Consider the following 21,425-nt stretch of genomic DNA (forward strand, 5'->3'; position numbering starts at 1 on the left):
AAGATGCTTCTTGCAGCATAAGGCAGTGCAGATTGAAGGGAAGCGAGACCAGAGGCTGAACCACCGGGAGGCTGTGCCAGATCAGGTGCCGAGAGTACCAGCTAGGTTGTGGCAATAGGAATAAATGGAAAGGGTTTCATTCAGGAAATATTTGGAAGCAAAAATTGTCCTGGAATGGGCATGAGCTGTGGGCAGCCCTCATTTTCAACTTTAGGAAACTGAGCAAATCCCCAAAGAAGTGAGGAAAAATATTCAAATAAAAAACTGGCAGAGCAGTATTGCCAAGGAAGGCAAACAAATTACATCTTTCTTCTGGCAAATGATTTCTTTGGAAAGAAATACTAAAGGCACCAAAGAGAAAAACGACAGCAGCAACAAACACCGTTTCTCTGGTTTAAGGAACACTTTTGCATACCCAAGCATGGTTGAAACAACAGAAAACAAAGCAAAAATAGAGAGTCATTATGAAATGTATTTTTATCATAGTTAAGAAAGTCAGGGTACATGTTTTTCATGTGACAGAAAATATTAGTATTGAGTAGCATTTATCCTAAATGTTCTCTCAATAGCAAGAACTAGAAGTTAAAAATCCAAACAAAATTCTCATTTGGGGTCTTTTTTTTTTTAAGATGTGATCATTGATTTTTTTTTTTTAATTGAGGAATATTGGGGAATAGTGTGTTTCTCCAGGACCGATCAGCTCCCAGTCAGGTCATTGTTTTCAATCTACTTGTGGAGGGCGCAGCTCACTGGCCCATGTGGGAATCGAACCGACGACGTTGGTGTTAAGAGCACTGCACTCTCACCAACTGAGCCAACTGGCCACCCAGGGGTCCTATTTTTTCTATCTGTTGTCACACACACATTCATACATGCACGTATATTTATACAATATACATCTTAATATGGAATGTCTAAAGAAAAGTACTGAGTGATGTTTTGTATTACAGGACTAGAGAACCCCAGCTCATGAGAGCCATTAGATCTCTTCCCAACTCCACATTGAGTGACATCGTGTTGGTAGCTTAAAATTGGCCATGGTGAAAGTATTTACATCACAGAAATCAGTAAATCCTGCAGATCACTACATCCCCTTAGACCCTACCCCAGCCACTTATTAAACATTCACCAGAGCACTGCCATCCTTGGAACATACTTTGAGAATTACTGATACAGAGAATGCGGGATGCTGAGGAAATGTGTATACAGAGATAAATGATGAGAGAGTAGATGACAACTTTGAAGGACAGGAATAAAAATATAAAAGGGGATTCTTAAGATAAAACCTGAACAAATGCAATAGAAGCATTAAAAAAAAAAACCCACAATCTTCCTTGGCTGAGAAAAGAGATAAGTTTTAATGTTCAAAATGTTTACTATGTTCCAAGAAAATTAATTGAAAGAACACAATCAAACTTGGACATTTTTTTTTTAATTTCTCAGAGAAAAGGAATTTCTTGCAAGCATCTTGGCAGAGAAAATAGGTTACCAACAAAGGAACAAAAAAATCAAGCTGGCTTTAGACTTCTCTTTAACCAGAAATCTCAAAGATTATGGAGCAACATTTGTAGGGTTTTAAGGATAAAATAAGAGACATGATTCAAGAACTATACACCAAAACAAGTTCTTGGTCATCCTCCAAAATAACAGAAAGTCATTTTCAGAAAGCAATGGCTGAAAATCATCATTTGCACATCTTTCATAAAGAGTTTTTAAAACTATATTTCTAGTCATCATAGGATGACTCAAAATCGAAATTAAAGAATAAGGAATCAGGGCCGGCCCGGTGGCTCAGGCGGTTAGAGCTCCATGCTCCTAACTTCGAAGGCTGCCAGTTCGATTCCCACATGGGCTGGTGGGCTCTCAACCACAAGGTTGCCAGTTCAACTCCTCGAGTCCCGCAAGGGATGGTGGGCAGCGCCCCCTGCAACTAAGATTGAACACGGCACCTTGAGCTGAACTGCCTCCCAGATGGCTCAGTTGGTTGGAGCACAGGCTCTCAACCACAAGGTTGCCAGTTCGATTCCTCGACTCCTGCAAGGGATGGTGGGCGGCGCCCCCTGCAACTAAAATTGAACACAGCACCTTGAGCTGAGCTGCCGCTGAGCTCCCGGATGGCTCAGTTGGTTGAAGTGTGTCCTCTCAACCACAAGGTTGCTGGTTTGACTCCAGCAAGGGATGGTGGGCTGTGCCCCCTGCAACTAGAAAGGGCAACTGGACCGGAGCTGAGCTGCGCCCTCCACAACTAAGATTGAAAGGACAACAACATGACTTGGGAAAAAGGCCTGGAAATACACACTGTTCCCCAGTAAAGTCCTGTTCCCCTTCCCCAATAAAATCTTTGAAAAAAAAAAAAAGCACCCCCCAAAAGAAGAATAAGGAATCTGTGAGACAAATGGACCATCAATGAATGACAAAACTAGAGTTAGCTATGGATATGATTACAATATCATAAATATGATTACGTATATGATTGAATATCATTATAAATATGATTACAATATTGAGTACAAACACTAAAATCACTATTAAAGGAAAGTTAAATGATTAACAAAAATTATGACTAATATGTGCTTACATACAGGTGAGTAGAAGTGGGGGAGCATCAAGTTCAAGGGAGAATTAAAGTGTATTACATCACTTGTCTAACAGAGGGGAGCCAAAGTCATTGTTTCATCATGACTTTGATAATTAGAGGAAAGCATGTTAAAGCATGTTCTTAAATGTCATACAAATGCCACTATTTAGAACTTCCAACAGAATGTGCACATACTTTTGAAATACCTGCGTATTATAAAAGTAAACAACATAGTTTATATAGCAAATGGCAGAAATGATGAGTAGTGTACAGTAACATAAAAATTTAAAAATCAGCAACATAAAGCAAGATGATAAAAATAAGACCACACACTCAATTTTGACAAGAAATAGTAACATTTTGTTTGTTTGTTTGTTTTTAAAGTTTATTGGGGTGACAATTGTTAGTCAAGTTACATAGATTTCAGGTGAACAATTCTGTATTACATCATCTATAAATCACATTGTGTCTTTACCACCCAGAGTCATTTCTCCTTCCATCACCATATATTTGATCCCCTTTACCCTCATCTACCACTCCCTTCCCCCCCTTACCCTCTGGTAACCACTAAACCAGGGGTGTCCAAACTGTGGCCTGTGGGCCAACTGCAGCCTGCAATCCATTTTTAATTGGCCTGCAGCAAATTCCAAAAATATATTTAGTTTACTTAAATAAACCAGGTGAGGCAACACGTACTTCACCTTGAGTGAGTGGCCCGGCTGCTTGTGTATTTTACCGCATATGGCCCTTGGTGGAAAATGTTGAAAAAAGTTTGGACACCCGTGCACTAAACTATTGTCTGTGTCTATGAGTTTTTGTTTCTCATTTGATTGTCTTGTTCTTTTGTTGTTTTTGGCTTATATACCACATGTCAGTGAAATCATATGGTTCTCTGCTTTTTCTGTCTGACTTATTTCACTTAGCATTATAATCTCAAGATCCATCCATGTTGTCACAAATGGTCTTACTTCGTCTTTTCTTACACCCGAATAGCATTCCATTGTGTACATATACCACAACGTCTTTATCCATTCATCTATCAAAGAACATTTTGGTTGTTTCCATGTACTGGCCACCGTAAATAACGCTGCAATGAACATTGGAGTACACCTGTTTTTATGGATAAATGTTTTCAGATTTTTTGGGTAGCCACCCAGGCAAGGGATTGCTGGGTCATATGGTAATTCTATTCGTAATTTTTTGAGGAACCTCCACACTGCCTTCCATAGCGGCTGCTCCAATCTGCATTCCCACCAACAGTGTATGAGAGTTCCTTTTTCTCCACAGCCTCTCCAACACTTGTTACTGAAATAGCAACATTTTAAACCACTGTCTTAATAAGGCAAAGAGACTGAAAATTTTACTAATAGAAGTTAACTACATGCTGCATATAAAAGACAAATCCAAAATCCAGTGACATAAAGATTAAAAATACAAAGATACATAAAGTTATTCCACAAAAGCACAAAGAAAAGAAAACAAAAATGACTATTAATAGCAGAAAAAAAGTATTAAAGACAAAGAAACATCAAACAGAATAAAGAATATAATTTTATGTGAATACATGCTACAATCTATAATGAAACATACTACTTATTAATCTTTATGTATAAAATAATAACTTTGAAATAAATTAAGAGAAGCTTGATTATAATAGAAGACCAATATATCACTATTATACTATGACATGTCAAGAATTTATACATATAGGCACACATATACACACAGAAATTTTGTTCTCTAAAAGAAACTCTAATTTTAAACATTCATGGATGATTTATTGAAATTAATTATATGAACTAGTCCACCAAGAAATCTTACTAAATCCCAAAAAGTAGAAATAATTCAGTCCACATTTCTTGACCACAATGAACAAAGCTAGAAATTAAAAACAGAACCTTAAGCAAAGAAACTTCAGCTACTTGGAACCAAAAATTCTCTTCTAAACAATTATTGGGTTAAAGAGAAAAATCTAATATACAACAGTTTGTTTAGAAAATGAGAACAATGCTTATCAAATCTTACAAGCTTTTCCTAAATTCTTATTTAGAGGTCATTTCATAGTCCTGTTTTTTTTATCAAAAAAGGAAAGAAACTGATTAAATCGTACAAACAAAAAGTTAAAAAGATATCTACACTTCATACCCAAGTCCAAAAATGACTATTCAGGAAACATAATTAGGAAGGATACCATTCACAACGGCAATTAAAAAGACACCTAGGAATAACTTACATAAAATTATCCATATGAATAAAACAAAATTGTATTGAGACATTTAAGAACATTTGAAATATATTTTAGAAGTATACTATGTTTCTCATAGGGAGACTAAATATTGAAAAATATATAACTTAGTTCCTAATTTATTTTATCTTTAATTATCGGCATATGGGTAAATTTCTATTGGCTCCTCAAAAAAATTATGTATATAAATGTATATACATTTGCTATAAATTTGTACATCTTACTATTTTATATTTACTATCTTGCAGGTATAAAAGATATGTAGCACACAACTTACAAATAATAATAAAATACACAATACTCTTTATTATAAATTCCATGTAATCAATCAGTTCTCACACAATGCTTTCATTGACTTTTGCCAAAGTCATTAATGTAAGTAGAACTTTTGTCCTCTCCTATATGCTCGAATGAAAAATAAAATGTGTCACTCTGCTGTTTTTCTTGTTTTCACCCAAAAATAAAAATAAAGTTGAAAAAAAATGAATAAGTATAGTTCCAGTATGAATATTTTCATTACCATTAATGAGTAAGACAAAAGTGAAATAACAATGATGTATAACCAGACTTCACTCATGCATCAATGACATGAGTGACTTCTTTGTTGAATCAGATAATAGTTTTCAGGCATTAGAATATTTCCTGAATTTTTTGTGCTATTAACAATGTTGCAGCTACAAACATGACACACTTTTCAATTTAATCTGCTTCATTAATTGTTTTCTCCATCATTTTCTCAAGTATAAACAATCAACAAAAAATAAATAAAGCCCTAATTTGTATTATTTGCCTTATTCCATGGTGTAGCATTCTGCCATTTTGGCTGATTCCAAGCTTCCAGTGAGAGGTTTACCACTTTTTTTATGCTTGCACATTTCCAGAACATGGTTAGAGATGGTAGGTAAGGAAAATTACCACCTAGAATTTTCTCTGTTTAAGTCTCTCCAAATGCCTCACTATTATTTTTCAAAGAATTTCAAAAAGTTATATTCTCTAAAATGGTTTACTCTTCCACAATAGTTTGAAAAATGCTTTGAATCTCTCCGAGTATGATCATACACTCTTCCTGGTTAGTCTTCCTTGGTGTAAATAAAGAATAGTTGAATGACATAAATTTGTGATAAATTTGACTATTCTATCAACTCGTGGTGATGTGCTGTGTTCTTCTGTCCCTTGTCCTCCAAAGAAGTACTGGTTTAGGATAAGCAACATTTGTGTCCAGGGTTGCCAAAGGTCCATAGATCGAAAAACAACCTGTATCAGGATTCCTGGAGATGGTGGGGGTTCCATAGGTAACCAGACCAGGGAATGGTTAACCTGGCAACAGGGAATCTGGGATGCAATGCTCAAAGTCTAAGGAGGTAGGACATTGGTGTTCTGTTGTCAAGAAGTCCCAGACAACAGAATTTAGGGGCCAGTTGTCAGTGCTCAGGAAGGGGGACCAGGAAGAGATGGCAGAGCCTAACTCAAGCTACTACGAGGCACATTGCTACAAGAGTGACACACAAATGCGGGCCAAGGCAGAAGGCCTGCAGCGTCCTGTTACCAAAATGCGGTGCCACAGTGACAGGGTGTTGGTAAAAGGAGCACTGGCTGTGGGGAATGCTGGAGCATGCCAGAGCCTAGGGGAACACAGCTATTTTCAGTGCAATACAAATAAACAAGCATTACCTTGGTAGAAGCCGCATAGTCCTATTGGTGATGGTTGTGTTGGAGAGGTTGAGATACAGGACTCCGGGACAGCCTTCAGAGATGTATCTCATTGATTCATCCTGCATAAAAACAGAGGGAAGAATCTCATCAAAGTCTAACAGGCTTTGCTATTCCCCATTCCCTCTCTATCATCTCTCTCCCTGCTCCAAAAAAGTATATGCAAAACTTGGTCTCTTCATGTTCTTTAATATTAGTTGTAAATCAAATTAAATAGACAGTGATAGTTTTGCTTACAGCTCCCTTACTCCCTCACTTTCCCCCTTTTTGGAAATAAAGTCCCATTTCATCACAATGACACTATATTAAAATTTGAATACTTGCAAGTTCAATTCTGTGACAGGAAATTTGAGCTCAAGTTTCAGAGTGTCAAACATTCCTGACTTTTCAGATACATGAAAGTGATTAAGAATGGGTCACTTTTAAACTTACTGAAATTATTATGAAAGACAGGAATAGTAAGTGCTCTCAACTGGATTTCATTAAAAGTGAGTCCATATTTATGCTTCTATATTTATAGAGAGATGTATGTGTACGTGAGTGTGGGTGTAATTAAGTTTCTGTGGTTCTGTTACTGAATCTATTAAAACAGCTAAACAGATTTCCACCAAATTTATGGCAAGTTTGAGATGACCTGAAGTAAAATACTGGTGATATACATGTTGGACACAAAATTCAGTGTTGGAAGTTCTGTATGTGTGTGTGTGGCGTGGGGAGTAGGGGAGAAACTCAGAGTCAAACAACCCTTCACCAGAGAGCTGAAACTGAGGTACCAAGAGAGTGCTGTGACTGTTACCTGAGACAGAAAACAGTGACTTCAAGCATGAGCCCTAAGCTGACATTGACAAGACCAGATGAATGGCAAGATTTGATTCCAATGGTGCTGCTTCTCAGACGGGTAACTATTAGGTTGGTGCAAAGGTTAATTGTGGTTTAAAAAGTTTAAAAAAAAAAAAAAATTGCAAAAACCGCAATTAATTTTGCACCAACCTAATACTTACAAACTGTTCTAGAATGAGTAGTAGCAGGTTTTTATTTATATAACGATGGTTGATGAGTCTCCCCCAGAAAACTGAAGAGGTCAGCTAGTTTTAAATATTTGTGGTACCTCGGTCCTGGAAAGAATAGGCCGTTGCAGAAAGAGGCAAGTTGTCACTTGGCTAAGAGATGTGGTTTGGGGGAGAATTCTGCATGGTCAGTTTGGCCACCCTGAGCACCACGAGGATGGCAAGGATTTATTCTCAGCAGGATCATCAATGTTTAACAGTCTGTTCCTGGCTATTTCTTGGAGTCATGTATATGAAAATAACAAAATCCTACAGGTTGAGCTTTTTTCACATGGGATAGGACCTGGTTGATTTATAGGGGCAGGAAACCACACCTTAAAAAGACCCCAAGTTTCCTTCTTCAGTTGTAAAACTGTGGTTCTGCTGTAGGAAAGGTTCTGTGTGCTGAAGCTGCACGGGTACGAGTGCCACTGCATTCACTGCCCACAATTTTTCTAGATGTTCCACCACCAAAATGGAGCATTTAGAGTTACATGGTTAGATAAAAAGCATACAGTATAATTTTCCCAGCAGGAATGGAGAAAACAACCATAATGTGTGGTTTGTAGTTTAATACCAACAAAAATCTATCTTCAATAATATTCATTGTGCCCATCAAATATCAAAGTGATGGTGTATTTGTTGGAAGACTCTGGCAAGATGCAAATGAGGTGGACAAGAAGAGAATAGAAAGCTGGTTTCTACACCCTCAGGGAGCCACAGAGAAGGTAAAAAACTGGGGGCCAGGAAGAGGAAGGTGGAGTATGCTTTAGGTACCGAAGAGGAATCTGATTTCCCTTTGACATGGGGAAGCAAACCATTCTCTGCATTTCCCTGTCTAGAGAAAATTCAAATGAATCTTATTCTCGGAGTTTAAAATAACTCAAGGTTCAATCCCCAAATGTTAGAGCACATAAATGTGTAAACATTTGATTATCAACATTGTAGAATGGTTTGTGAATTTGTCCACAATGCAGTCAAGTCTTTCTCAATGTAATACATTCATAAGGCAAGCTCCTTAGAAGTCAAAGCTTTTGAGTAAATGTTACTCAACTCCTTAAACGTAAACTTGTCTCCCAGTCTACGTCTCAAAGGGAAAAACAATAGTAAAATGTAGCTGGATAAAATTATCAGCCCTGTATATTATTACACTCCTTAATTAGAACAGATTTTGATGTTCACAAATTTAATGCAGATGGCACTGTATTAGAAAGCCAACTTTACAGAATATGATCTTTTATTCAAGTGGAGAACTGAAGTTCTCTGGGGGCAAGAACGGAAATTGATTCATTTTTAAATCCCTAGAATACCTATATTTTATAACATATAAATTCCCTATATATCTTTATATATAAAGATAAATATATCATTAACATAAGAGGTACAATAAATGTCCACAAAAAGAATGAAATAAACAGAAATTTGAAAGAAAGAACTGAAATGATGATACAGCAAGGAGCCGCCAATCCATGAAATCTTTTCACCTTGGCCGAGCGGTGTGGCCGTCCTCCCGGAGCGGGGGCTTAATGATGGCATGACACCGTCGGGCCCTTCATTGCACTGCCTCCTGTCTCCTCAGGGACTTGCTCCATGAGCTGCTCAAGTGGGTCTCCACCAGCCTCTGTAAACCTACAACAGATTTCCCTGCCTCTATTTTCTTTCTGCTACTCTCTTAACCACTTTTCTGGAAAGATACCCTTATACCTAATGCCTCATTTTCTCACCTCATGTCCACTTCGCAGTTCACTGCGATTACATTTCTGCCCCAAGATCCCACTGAAATTGTTTTAGCAAAAGCCAGCAGTCCCCTTCTGCTTCTCAAATCCAGGTGGCACAGCTCAGTCCGTTTCTTAGCTGCTCGCTTTGGTCACTTCCTTCTGAAACTCTTCATTCTCTGGCCTTTTGTGATCTCTCTCTCTCTCTCTCTCTCTCTCTCTCTCTCTCTCTCTCTCTCCCTCTCTCTCTCTCCCTCTCTCTCTCCCTCTCCCTCTTTTCAACCTCCTTCTCTTACTGTTCCTCCGTAAGAGCCTTTGCTGTTTCTTCTCCTCTGCCTGCTCCTGGAAGTCAGCGTTCCCCAAGGTTCAATCCTGGGTCCTCTTCTCTTCTTACACCTTCTCTCTCTCTTTAGGTTGATCTTATTTACTTTTGGAATGTTAATTATGACTTATGTGTAGATGTCGGCCCAAGATGGAATCTCAAGTTCTAGCCAGTGTTGTCCATTACCTACTAGATATCTCCATATAGTTTCATTAATTAAACAAACAAACATTACAGAGTACTTACTATGCAAGGTCTGTGCTGTGTGCTATGCCTACCCCCACATTGAGACACATCTCCTGCACTTTGGGCCTCCTAGGCTAGTGGAGGAAGTAGAACCATGTAATGAGGGCTACTTGTGACAGGAACCCGGAGGAGCAAGAGCAAACCAGCCTGGGAGTCAGGATGTCTTGGTAAAGCAGGTGGTGCCTAAAGTCAGCCTTAAAATCTGCCAAAGAGGGAAGAGCACCTGAGGTCTCAGGGGAAGAGTATTCCCAACAAAGAGCATAGCCTCTGTGCACGGAGGTGAAACAGCAAGGGGCAGCTGGGCGAATGCAACAACAAAGGCAGAGCAGCTGCTGGTTGCTGAAACTTAATGTGTTTGCAGGATTTGGAGCAAGATGAGGCTAGATAAGGGAGGCCGGTGCAAGACCACCGAGGGTCTCCAAGATACAGTAACGTTCAAGAGCTTTGACTTGAGCCACTAGTGCAGACGATGACTGGGTGTAACTGTTGGAAGGTGGGAGTGAAATGGTCAGATGTGCCTTTTAGACAGAGTATTAATGTGCTCACAGGGTGGGAGACACAGTGGGGGTAGAAGAAAGCCTGGAGACAGGGACCAGGAAGGAGTTGGCTAGGGTCACATGTGTATTTCCATCTTCTTTGGCACGGCCACTGTGAAGACCACGAAAATGAGCCTATTGTTTCTGCTGAGGCCCAGTTTTTCTGTCTTATACACACATGGCCTTAAATATAAATATAGTTCATGTTTGTGTAATTTTTGAATAGTTTTCACTTTCCAGAGACTCCAGCAGGATTAATAATAGTGTTATACAAATGGGATAAAATTTCTTGCCAATGTTTAACATAGTTCACTTTTTTCCATATTTAATCTTAAATGAGCACACAGGCATATATTTTGGCAAAACCTCTGTGTATTAACACTCCAACACAGCACGTTCAAATCTATGTAAACAACAGTAAAATAAGCTTCTTATACTCACTGTGAGTGTTGGACAGTCAGAGACATTCAGCTCTTGCAAATTTTTACAGAGACCTAAATCAAACAAGTGACACGTCACTATACAACATACTACAAATGTTTAAACTTAAAGTTTTTCCATCCTACATTCAATGTGATGTATTCATTAGAAAACAAACAAAAACCTTGGCAAGTAATTTATTCTAAGTATATGGTTTCTTTTCCCAGAAAAGTAATTTCTTTTGGCTTTAAAGTTAAAATGTACACACATGTTTATTATTGTTTGAGGATTACAGAAGGAAGAGGAAAATAGAAAAATTCTGCTTTGGGAAAAAGTATGTTTTAGAGCTTTTAGATTCAAAGCACTTGAAGAAAACCAACCTGCTTTGCTGTGGCATGACTTTTTGTTCATTTTTTTCTGTTTCCTTTTAGCATTTTATTATGAAAATTTTCAAACGTACAAAAAAGTTGAGAGAATTAAAGGACTGCACAATGAATATGCCTACCACCTAGATTCCACACTTCATATTTTACTGTATTTGCTTTATCAAATACCCACTTGTACATGCATCTCTCTACCCCTCGATCCATCTTATTTTATGCACTTTAAAGTAAGTTGCAGACATCTGCATACTTCCCCAAATACGTTAGCATGTATATCATACATAATTCAGCAAGCATAATATTTAACAGAATATTTGATTTTTTCAGGTTGGATTTACATGCAATTTTAATGAATTGCAGATAGAGGAGTGGAGGGTCAGAAAGGCCAAGTGCCTGGATAGCTCTGGGACCAGAGGCAGCTGTGCAGCTTACGATCCTGCAAGGAAGACATGTACACAAAGAGCTAGACAGCAAAGTGATACACAGTCAGCACTCTTGGTCTAGACTGACAGAAAGTAAAGCCCCAGGTCTGAGACAGGAGAGGGGAGTTAGGAGAGGGGACACTAACCAGAGGATAGGAGGAATGCTGGAGGCAAAGCAGAGAGACGCATTCTAGGTGGAGGAGACCCCACCAAGCAGCAATGCTCCAGGCTAGGGGGTGATCTGGCATTCACACGGCTACTACAATGAAAAGGAAAACACATCTCCCACTCATCACCACATAGCCCCACAGTAATAACAATAGAAATGTTATTAATTATCAATCCAATGGACTATGTCCTAAGTAACAAATGCAAACCAAAACCACTTTCAGGATTAAAAAATGAAAAAAAATATTTAAAATGTGCAGCTCTTGGAAGTCATCAATAATATCTGTCAAGGGAAAAATACATTTCCTCAAAAATATAATAACTAAGTTTATGAGATTAATATTTTTATAGAATAGTTACTTGAGAGTAATCCATGCATTCCACAAGTATTTATCAAGAACCTGCTATGTGCTAGAAACCCTACAGGTGCCAGAAATACAGCAGTGTACAAAATAGAGAAAAACCTCAGCCTTTGTGGAGTTTACATCCTAGCTGGGGAAACTGAAAATAAGCAAAAGAAGTTAAATATCTACTTTGACAGCTGGTGATAAATGCTCTGGAGAAAAATAAAACAAGAAAGACGGTGGAGAGCTGCCAGGGAATGGGAAGGGGTGTGTCTTCAAATAGAACAGTCAGAGAAGGCTTCACTGAGGGGACCTCGTAGCTAATCTGTGCAGGAGATAACAAGGACAGTTGCAGTAACGTAAGCATTTCTGGAGCCCACATTCAACAAGACGGGTGATTGGGAGACAGGAAAGAAAAAAATAAGCCCAGGAACCCGGCCATTGGGGTCCTACTCTTATTTGCACACCTAAAGGCTGTAAGGAGGATCCCTTTCATTTCTTGAATCCAATGTGATGACAAACTACACATTTCCATTTCCATAATGCTAAGCCCTGCCACTGTGGAGTACTTGCCTTGGACCAGGCACTGAGAAGCGTCTCAGCGGCTTGGGCCCATTTCATCCTCTCAACAATACTCAGGCATCCTCAGCCCCATTTTACAGATGCAGAAGGTGAGGTTAAACAATTAGCCTGAGGTCGCACAGTTCAGCAAGTAGGAGAGCCTTGATTCAAACTCAGGGCCCAAACATTTAGCCACTAAACAAGGCAAGGAGGATGGTGTAGAGCCTTATACACCAGTATTCTGTATGTGCCTTCATTAACTGGAATACCTTTGCTTAAAAGAAAAAAAAAAAGCTGCCATTATCTGTTAATAACAGTGCTGGCAATGGTCCTTAACGACACCATTTTTTTCTTTGCAACCTAGGGACTCCACCATCCCGCATCTGGATCTCATTGCTCCTGATCTGCATTAATTAAGATTACCCAGACTTGGATTTCAAAGGAGTGTGTCCATTGTTCCATCTGTCACACTAAGTAACTGGGCCAGCTGGATGTCAGGATGCGCGTGGTTACCCTCGTCATCCTGCTCGTTATCTGTAAAGCCGCTGAGCTCCGCAGGGCAAGCCCCGGGGGTGTGAGACACCGAGCGCGTCCTGGCCGGGTGGGTGCGGGCCGCAGAAGTGCCCACCCCGTCAAACGCTACGCACCAGGCCTCCCCTGCGAAGTGTACACGTATCTCCACGAAAAGTACTTGGATTGCCAAGAAAGAAAACTAGTTTATGTGCTCCCTGACTGGCCTCAGGATTTGCTGCACATGCTGTTAGCGAGAAACAAGATCCGCGTGTTGAAGAACAACGTGTTTTCCAAGTTCAAAAAGCTGAAAAGCTTGGATCTGCAACAGAACGAGATCTCCAAAATCGAGAGCGAGGCTTTCTTTGGTTTAAATAAGCTTACCACTCTCTTACTGCAGCACAACCAGATCAAAGCCTTGACCGAGGAGGTGTTCATTTATACACCTCTCCTGAGCTACCTGCGCCTGTATGACAACCCCTGGCACTGCACCTGTGACATGGAAACGCTTATTTCAATGTTGCAGATTCCAAAGAACCGAAATTTGGGGAACTATGCCAAGTGTGAAAGCCCACGAGAACTAAAAAATAAAAAACTGCGGCAGATAAGATCTGAAGAGTTATGTAATGAAGAAGAAAAGGAACAGTTGGAGCCCAAACCCCAAGTGTCAGGGAGACCCCCAGTCATCAAGCCTGAAGCGGACTCTTCTCTTTGCCACATTTACGTGTTTCCCATACAAACACTGGACTGCAAAAAAAAAGGTTTGTAAGTTTCTTTTTCATTTTCATGGATAATTTAAAATGCTGTTTGAGTCTTATAACCCTCCCTGCACCCCACTATGCCTTGGAATTTCTGGTGTGACTTCCACCGGAAATCTTTCTCCAATCACAATGGAATTTACTTGAACCTTTTAAGGAGTCTACACTGAAGATGGTTGGTGACTTAGGGAACACTGGAGGAGGGTAGGAGGGACAGCCATTTGGATCTTACTCTTCATCGCTCAGTGCAAGCTGTGGCTATCAGGAATTCCTTTTATCTTCAATCTAATGTAATTTAATTTATGTAGGTGAACCAATGGGAATGGAAAAAAGAGCAAATGCTGTCTATATAACCTGCTTTACACCGAGTCCATCTGCAGGCAATGATAACCTCAGGGAAACCCAGGTGCAGGACAGGACAGACGAGGGCACTGCACTGTCAGAGGCCAGGCGGGCTGTAGTGATGATGTATCGTAGTTCTTATCATTCAGTCTCAAGGTTTTAATACACGCTTGCTAACATCCTGTATCTTAATTTACTCAAAGCAAATTCCTCAAAACAAAACATAAACATATTGGAAAAAAAACACCACCAAAGTTCAAAGTATTTAATCTAAGACTATGAGACTTTTCCAGAATATTGCCTACTTCCTTAAAATCATTGCTGGGAGTTATTAGGTTGGTGCAAAAGTAATTGCGGTTTACAAGGTTAAAAATTGTAAAAACTGCAATTACTTTTGCACCAACCTAATATATTCCACACAGCCTTGGGCTAGTATTGTGCAGGAATTTGCACCTACAGGATATATTCATGAAATAAGAAAACAGAGGGAGATTTTCGTAATCCTCTTGACATGTTCGTGAAGACGGTCCCAAAAGGTGGTCTGGGAACTGCTACCCTACCCTGAGATAACAAGCCATGTGACAGTGTCTGTTTCATTTCTGGCATGGATTAATAACTTATCTGTAATATTAAACTAAAGACAGATGTCATTGAGTGAGGGTCTTATAGAGCATGGTGTCAATCCTTCCACTTACTTGGGGAGCTTTTGCTTTGTTTTGTTTCTTTAAGAACAGAAAGGGAAGGTTAAGAGGAACATACTCTGGCTCCTCTCAAGGAAGCCATAGGCAGGGATTTGCAGATGTTGAAGACACAGGCAACCTGAACCGGGAGTAAGTATGTTCATTTCTCAGTAAAGCAAAGCTCAGAACTTGCTCCCTCTGTCTGACTCTGGAAAGTGGCACATGGTTAGATCACACCACAGCCATGGTGGCATGGAAAGGTTTGCATACTATGACACCATGTGAATGGTATATAATTTGAAACCATAGTAGAGCAATTAGAGCCTTGTAACCCGGGAGATGCACAATTTCCAGGAAGGTGGAAGTATCGCCATTTACAGTTGAGGAAAATGAGCCTCAAGGAGGCTCAGTCCCTGGGCCATGGTCCCACAGGTAAATAGCAAAGCTAAGACTGGGTCCACCTGGTCAGAGACCTCGGTCTACCTGAGTCTGCTGCTGTCTTCCAGAATTAATCTCATTATGTTCAAACAGGCAGAAGCCTCAACATTGGGAGCATCAAAGAATTTCAGAAAAGTCAGTAAATGTAGTTCCTCTGTAGCCTGATGGGGGATTTCCCTGACACGGTTACAGTGAGGACTTAGTGCTTCATGCCGGAGAGCATGTTTGACTAGGATTTCCTTGGTGATGCTTAAAATCTTGAATTATATACTTTAAAACCTAATGCAAAGCTACTAATCCTAGGTTTGGGTTAGAAAAATTATTTGATATTGCTGAGGTTCTACCCTCAAGCTAAAATTAATGTGCACTTGGTGCCTACTTGATAAAGAGAAAGGAGGTACAGCTAAGTTCATTAATTATCTGAGAAAAAAGTGCCATCGACACAAAGTTAAAAGACTTCCACAGCCGGACTACACTGTCATTTAGGAAGAGATAGGTGTTAGGAAATTTCTCTTTTACTGCTTTTCTACTCTTGGGCCATTCCTTCCCTCATGAGCCTATATCTACCTTTGTCTTTTTTCTCATGATATTTTTGTCTCTTTTTCTCTTGGCAAAAGTCAACCTATAAAAATACACATATATTTTTTATTGCTTTCTTTCCTCAACTTGTTGTTGTCTAAACACAACCTTCCAGATATGCCTCATAAATTTATTCCCCCTGCTTTAAAAATACACCTATTATTTACTGGAAAACAATATAAAGTTTCATGACATATGCAGTTAGTATATATAATATAGGGCCATACACTAAAAGACAACTCACGTTGTTCCACACGTTGTTGACTACATAAACCAGAGGTTATATTTTCTAGATTAAAAAATGTAGATAAAATTTTAAAAAAAAATGTAGATAAAATTTAGATAAAAGGAAGTGTATTTTTGTCTTTTAATATAATCAATATAAATGGCTTTCACTATAGTTGATATAAATCTACTGATTCTATTATTTATTTTCATTTTGGGGAATATTGTTGACTCCTTTAAGTTTAAAGGCAAAGGTCTTATCTAGTAAATTCCCTTTGGAGCTGCCTGGCATGGGGCCATGTGCTTCAGATTGATGATAATAATTGAGCTGCTTTCTTTGCTCTTGCAAAGCACTAATTTAAGCAACCTTTTAAAATAAAAATACATGGAAGTTAAAAATCATGTCTAGAACTCAAATATGACAATGTGAATATAATCCACTGTAATTTTCCTTAGCCCATTCTATAAATAGATAATAAATGTCCAATGCTAAGAATAAATGTTCTGAAATGTTCATCTCTAGCTCCCTGCCGGAATGTAGTAACACATTTTGATTGTGCTCCACGTTAGACACTACGTACCGTAGGCTCTAAAGAAGCCTGAAACATGCCATTAGGAGTGGAACTGGAGCTGTCATCTAAATGCTCGGCGTGCCCAGATTCCTGCGTGATTTCATTTACTCCTCACAACCTCAAAAGAAGTACTATTATTATCCTCATTGTGTAAATGAGGAAACTGAGGTGTAGAGAAGTTAAGTTGCCCTTCTAAGGTCACACAGCAGTCGCCAAGCAGTTCTCAAGCTATTGACCAGCATGCAATGTCATCTCTTCCTTCAAGATTCTGGGTACATCTATTTACCAAGAAGAATTTATAAAAGCTTTCTAGGTGCTTCCTCCCATTGTTGAACCCTCCTCTTAGGCTCTGTACAGTACACCATGCACACAATCACACACAGAGAACCCAAATGCAGATTGCCCCAACTCAGGAGCTGTGCCTTTCCCAGTTGACGGGTGATGAGTCAGATGGTGTGTGTAGGGTACCTAACATGTGCCAATGTGACCACATAGACCTCAAAAAAATCACTATTTTTGCCTTGAACATCTGACAGCAAGAAAAATAATAGCTTTATTCACTGGGAGACAGGCCCTTTGCCAACCAAACTGTCTTTCAAAGGGAATAAATGAGAGATTAGTTGAAAGGCATGTTTATGCCATATTGAGGTAAACGGATTGCCAAAAACACATGAACATAGGAGATTCAAAACTGCTTCTTAACTTCACAATTACCAGAATAATTTACCATTTTTAAGGATTCATTTTACCTCTAAGATTAAGGCTGGGGAAAATGATGCCCATAAATTGCTCCCAGCTGCCTCTGAAGTTAATTTCACCACTGGTTTGAACAGTAATTAAGAATGTTTTATTTGCAATAAACACCCAATTTACGTCTCTTCACCTACTGCTACCAAGCCTTCAGAGTAGAAGTGACATTGCTGACAACGAAGAGAGCTTACTACATGGTGAAATTACATGGAGAAAATTTCATATTTTCCTCCTCAAAATCAGCAATGTTTGCTTGGGAGAGGGGAAGCCTTGTCAGGGGTGATAATCAAGCAAATACGGTATTTGTTGAGGGTTTACCAAGAATTTTGGGTAGCAGCAAATCATGTGGTGCCTGATCTAGAAAGGGAACATTGACCAAATTTGACTTCTGACCTGGGGAAATTTGTATTTATATAATCTTTATCAAAAATAAGCATACTTTACATCAATATTTGCAATTCTCATTCAAGTTTAAGGTAAAAGAATTAAAGAACTGTTTTTACTCATCAATATAAGAAATCAGATTTTTGCATGTTTTTCTCAGCCACACTAGTAAGGGCTTCAGTTTGCATTTCCTGGTATTACTTGTGGATCCTATTTTTACCCAGGGCTGCTGCTCACAACGCCAACATTCGTTCTGCAATTTATGTTCCTTTCCCAGCATCCATGGGTCTGCCACTTTGCGTACACTGAGTTTCAGGGTGTTCTCATACACAGATTTTTCTACCCATTTATTTGTGGTTAACCCACTCTGGCTTGTCCTGCAGTGGTTGCTTGGGAGGTATCATATCCAGCGCAGCAGATGTGGGCTCAGTAAGCGAGTCCTGATAAACAGGCTGCTTTCCAGAATCTAGGAGCTGCTGACTCTGGTGACACGGAAGACCTAAGTAAGCCCGTTATGGCTTTACAGGGCCTTGGTGAGGACTTGGGCTTTTATTCATAGTGAAATGGAAAGTGATTGAAGGATTCTGCCACCTGAAAGATGGGAAGTCATATGGGAAAATGACATGATCTGACTTAGGTTTTAACAGGATCACATAGGTTTAGGACACTATTGGGATAACCCAAGAGGTGATAGTGGCTTGGAGCAATGTGGTAGCATGGAGGAAGTGAGAAGTGGTGGGATCCTGGGTCTTTTGAAAGAAAATAAAACTGTATTCTGCTTTTTTTTAGATTTTACTGGGGAAAGGGAACAGGACGTTATTGGGGAACAGTATGTATTTTCAGGACTTTTTCCAAATCAAGTTGTTGTCATTTCAGTCTTAGTTGTGGAGGGCACAGCTCAGCTCCAGGTCCAGTTGCCGTTGTTAGTTGCAGGGGGCACAGCCCACCATCCCTTGCAGGAGTTGAACAGGCAACCTTGTGGTTGAGAGCCCACTGGCCCATGTGGGAATCAAACCGGCAGCCTTTGGCGTTAGGAGCACAGAGCTCCAAGCCCTGAGCCACTAGGCTGGGCCTTGTATTCTGCTTTTTAAAGCCTTCTAAAAAGATGCCATAGCGATTGTCAACAATTAGTCCAAATGCTAAACGTCAAGAAAGTATTTCTTTTGTCTGTCCTCGATTGTCTCTGTGGTTTTCAATTATCACTAGAATCTCCACCTCCTTGTTTACGTGTAGTATCCAGGAAAGACTATAGCTCTCCCATTAGGGTCTTGATTCTAAAGGAAGGATTACCTCACTGTTGCAACATTATAATGAGTTCAAGTCCTAAAAACTTTCACCTTTCACTATGTTGTCAGACACAACTCTAAGTCAAACAGAACAATGTCTTATCAGAGGACAGAAATAAAATCACCCAAATTTTCAAGCACTTTTATTACAAGAGGCCTCAATATTCCTGAATCATTAAACTTAAGAAACATTTAATGAGCTCCTGTTATTTACCATGGATTATCTATTGCTGCCTAACAAACTACCCCAAAACTTAATGCTTTAAAACAGCACACTTTTTACCTCACAGATTTGTGGGTCAGGAAACCAGACATGGCTTAGCTGGGCCCTCTGCTTCAGGATCTCTCAGAAGGCTGCAATCAAGGTGTTAATCAGGGCTGAGGGCTGTGATCTCATCTGAAGGTTCAATTGGAAAAAGATTCTCTTCCGTGCTTATATGGATGTTGGCAGGATTCCATTCCTTCAGGGCTGTTGGCCAGAGGCCACCCTTAATTCCTTGCCATGTGAGCCTCTCCAACATGGCAGCTTGTGTCAGCAAAGCTAGCAAAAAAGAGTCTGCTAGCAAGATGAAAGTCACAATTCCTTGTAACCTAATTATGGACGCGACATCCCATCACATTTGCTGCATTCTATTATTAGAAGCAAGTCACAAATTTCACCCATACTCAAAAGGAAAGGGTTTGTAGGAGGGCGTGAATATCAGTAGAGGGCATCATTGGGTCCCATTTTAAAAGCTGTCTACCACATACCACTTATTTATTTATGATATCTTAGGCATTGTTCTAAGCCTGTCTCATGAAGCTTCTGTGGTGAGGAGAAGGGCAAAAATGAAAAAAAAAAAATCAGTAAAATGTACACTATGCTTGCTGTTGATAACTACCACTGAGAAAAAGCAGGGAATGGTGGTAGTATTACTATTATGATTATTATAATTATTATTACCTACTTGGAAGCAGGGAGATGTCATTTAAAATACAGAGCCAGAAAGGTCTTATGGCCATCCCAATATATTGACTCCACCCCAGTTGCTCCCCCACCCCCATTTGATATGTGTCAAGATTGAGGATTCTAAGCAGGTGGAACAGCATAAACGAAACAGAAAGGTACCATGAACACACAACACAGCACAGTGATTAGAAGCTAAATTCTGGGGCTAGCACATCTGTGATTAAATCCTAGGAGTATGACCCTTGGCAGTTGTGCCTCAGTTTCTTCATCTGTAAAATAAGCATAATAATGGTACTTAGCTCATAGGGTTTTTGTCACTTAATACTTGTTAGAGCACCTAGAATAGTTCCTGCACATTGATGCTGAGATACTAAGATCCCATCAAGAAGAAAAAGCAAATTTAACAGAAAAAAAGGATATAAAAGAAGGATATAAAAAGAACTACCAATACCATCTCATTAAAGACCATGGTTTCTGAGCTTTAGGGAAAAAATAACCCTGAGTCCTTATGAAAGTAAATATGGTGGGCTGGCCTGGTGTCTCAGACGGTTGGAGCTCCGTGCTCCTAACTCCAAAGGCTGCCGGTTCGATTCCCACATGGGCCAGTGGGCTCTCAACCACAAGGTTACCAGTTCAATTCCTCGAGTCCTGTAAGGGATGGTGGGCAGCGCCCCCTGCAACTAAGATTGAACGGCACCTTGAGCTGAGCTGCTGCTGAGCTGCTGCATGGCTCAGTTGGTTGGATCGCGTCCTCTCAACCACAAGGTTGCTGGTTCAACTCCTGCAAGGGATGGTGGGCTGCGCCCCCTGCAACTAGCAACGGCAACTGGACCTAGAGCTGAGCTGCACTCTCCACAACTAATACTGAAAGGACAACAACTTGAAGCTGAATGGCACCCTCCACAACTAAGATTGAAAGGACAACAACTTGACTTGGAAAAAAGTCCTGGAAGTACACACTCTTCCCCAATAAAGTCCTGTTCCCCTTCCCGAATAAAATCTTAAAAAAAAAAAAAAAAAAAAAAAAAAAAGAAGAAGGTTAAGAAATCATAGATAACAGAGGGTATTTGGAAGAAATTATCAGTAATTCAATTATTCTATACCAAAAAGGGCATTGTGGATAAATGGATACCACTTTTCATAGGCTTATTTTACTGTACTGAGTTCAAAGAATTTCTATTTTTTCAGAAAGCCTTTGGGTCATGCTATTTCTCAGTGTCAGTGAATCTGGATATTTTATTTGTTTCTTGTAGTTT

At 39.6% G+C, this 21,425-nt stretch overlaps 2 protein-coding genes across 2 annotated transcripts in view; one reads left to right on the plus strand and one right to left on the minus strand.

Moving 5' to 3' along the window:
* FBXL13 (F-box and leucine rich repeat protein 13) overlaps window positions 1–21,425 on the minus strand; it is a 226,893-nt gene that overhangs the window by 88,596 nt on the left and 116,872 nt on the right. Inside the window, exons 10-11 of the mRNA XM_019744537.3 lie at window positions 10,840–10,892; window positions 6,495–6,595 (exon numbers count right to left, since the gene is read on the minus strand). Coding sequence (XP_019600096.2) covers window positions 6,495–6,595; window positions 10,840–10,892 — 154 coding nt within the window. The remainder of the gene's footprint in view (window positions 1–6,494; window positions 6,596–10,839; window positions 10,893–21,425) is intronic.
* The window catches only part of LRRC17 (leucine rich repeat containing 17), a 32,241-nt gene that overhangs the window by 4,253 nt on the left and 6,563 nt on the right, over window positions 1–21,425 (plus strand). The window contains exon 2 of the mRNA XM_019744538.3: window positions 13,061–13,967. Within this exon, the coding sequence (XP_019600097.1) occupies window positions 13,196–13,967 (772 nt within the window). The 5' untranslated portion in view covers window positions 13,061–13,195. The remainder of the gene's footprint in view (window positions 1–13,060; window positions 13,968–21,425) is intronic.

The sequence above is a fragment of the Rhinolophus sinicus genome, chromosome 4 (genome assembly GCF_057876585.1).
Source record: "Rhinolophus sinicus isolate RSI-liver-muscle chromosome 4, RSI-T2T, whole genome shotgun sequence".
Classification (NCBI taxonomy): domain Eukaryota; kingdom Metazoa; phylum Chordata; class Mammalia; order Chiroptera; family Rhinolophidae; genus Rhinolophus; species Rhinolophus sinicus.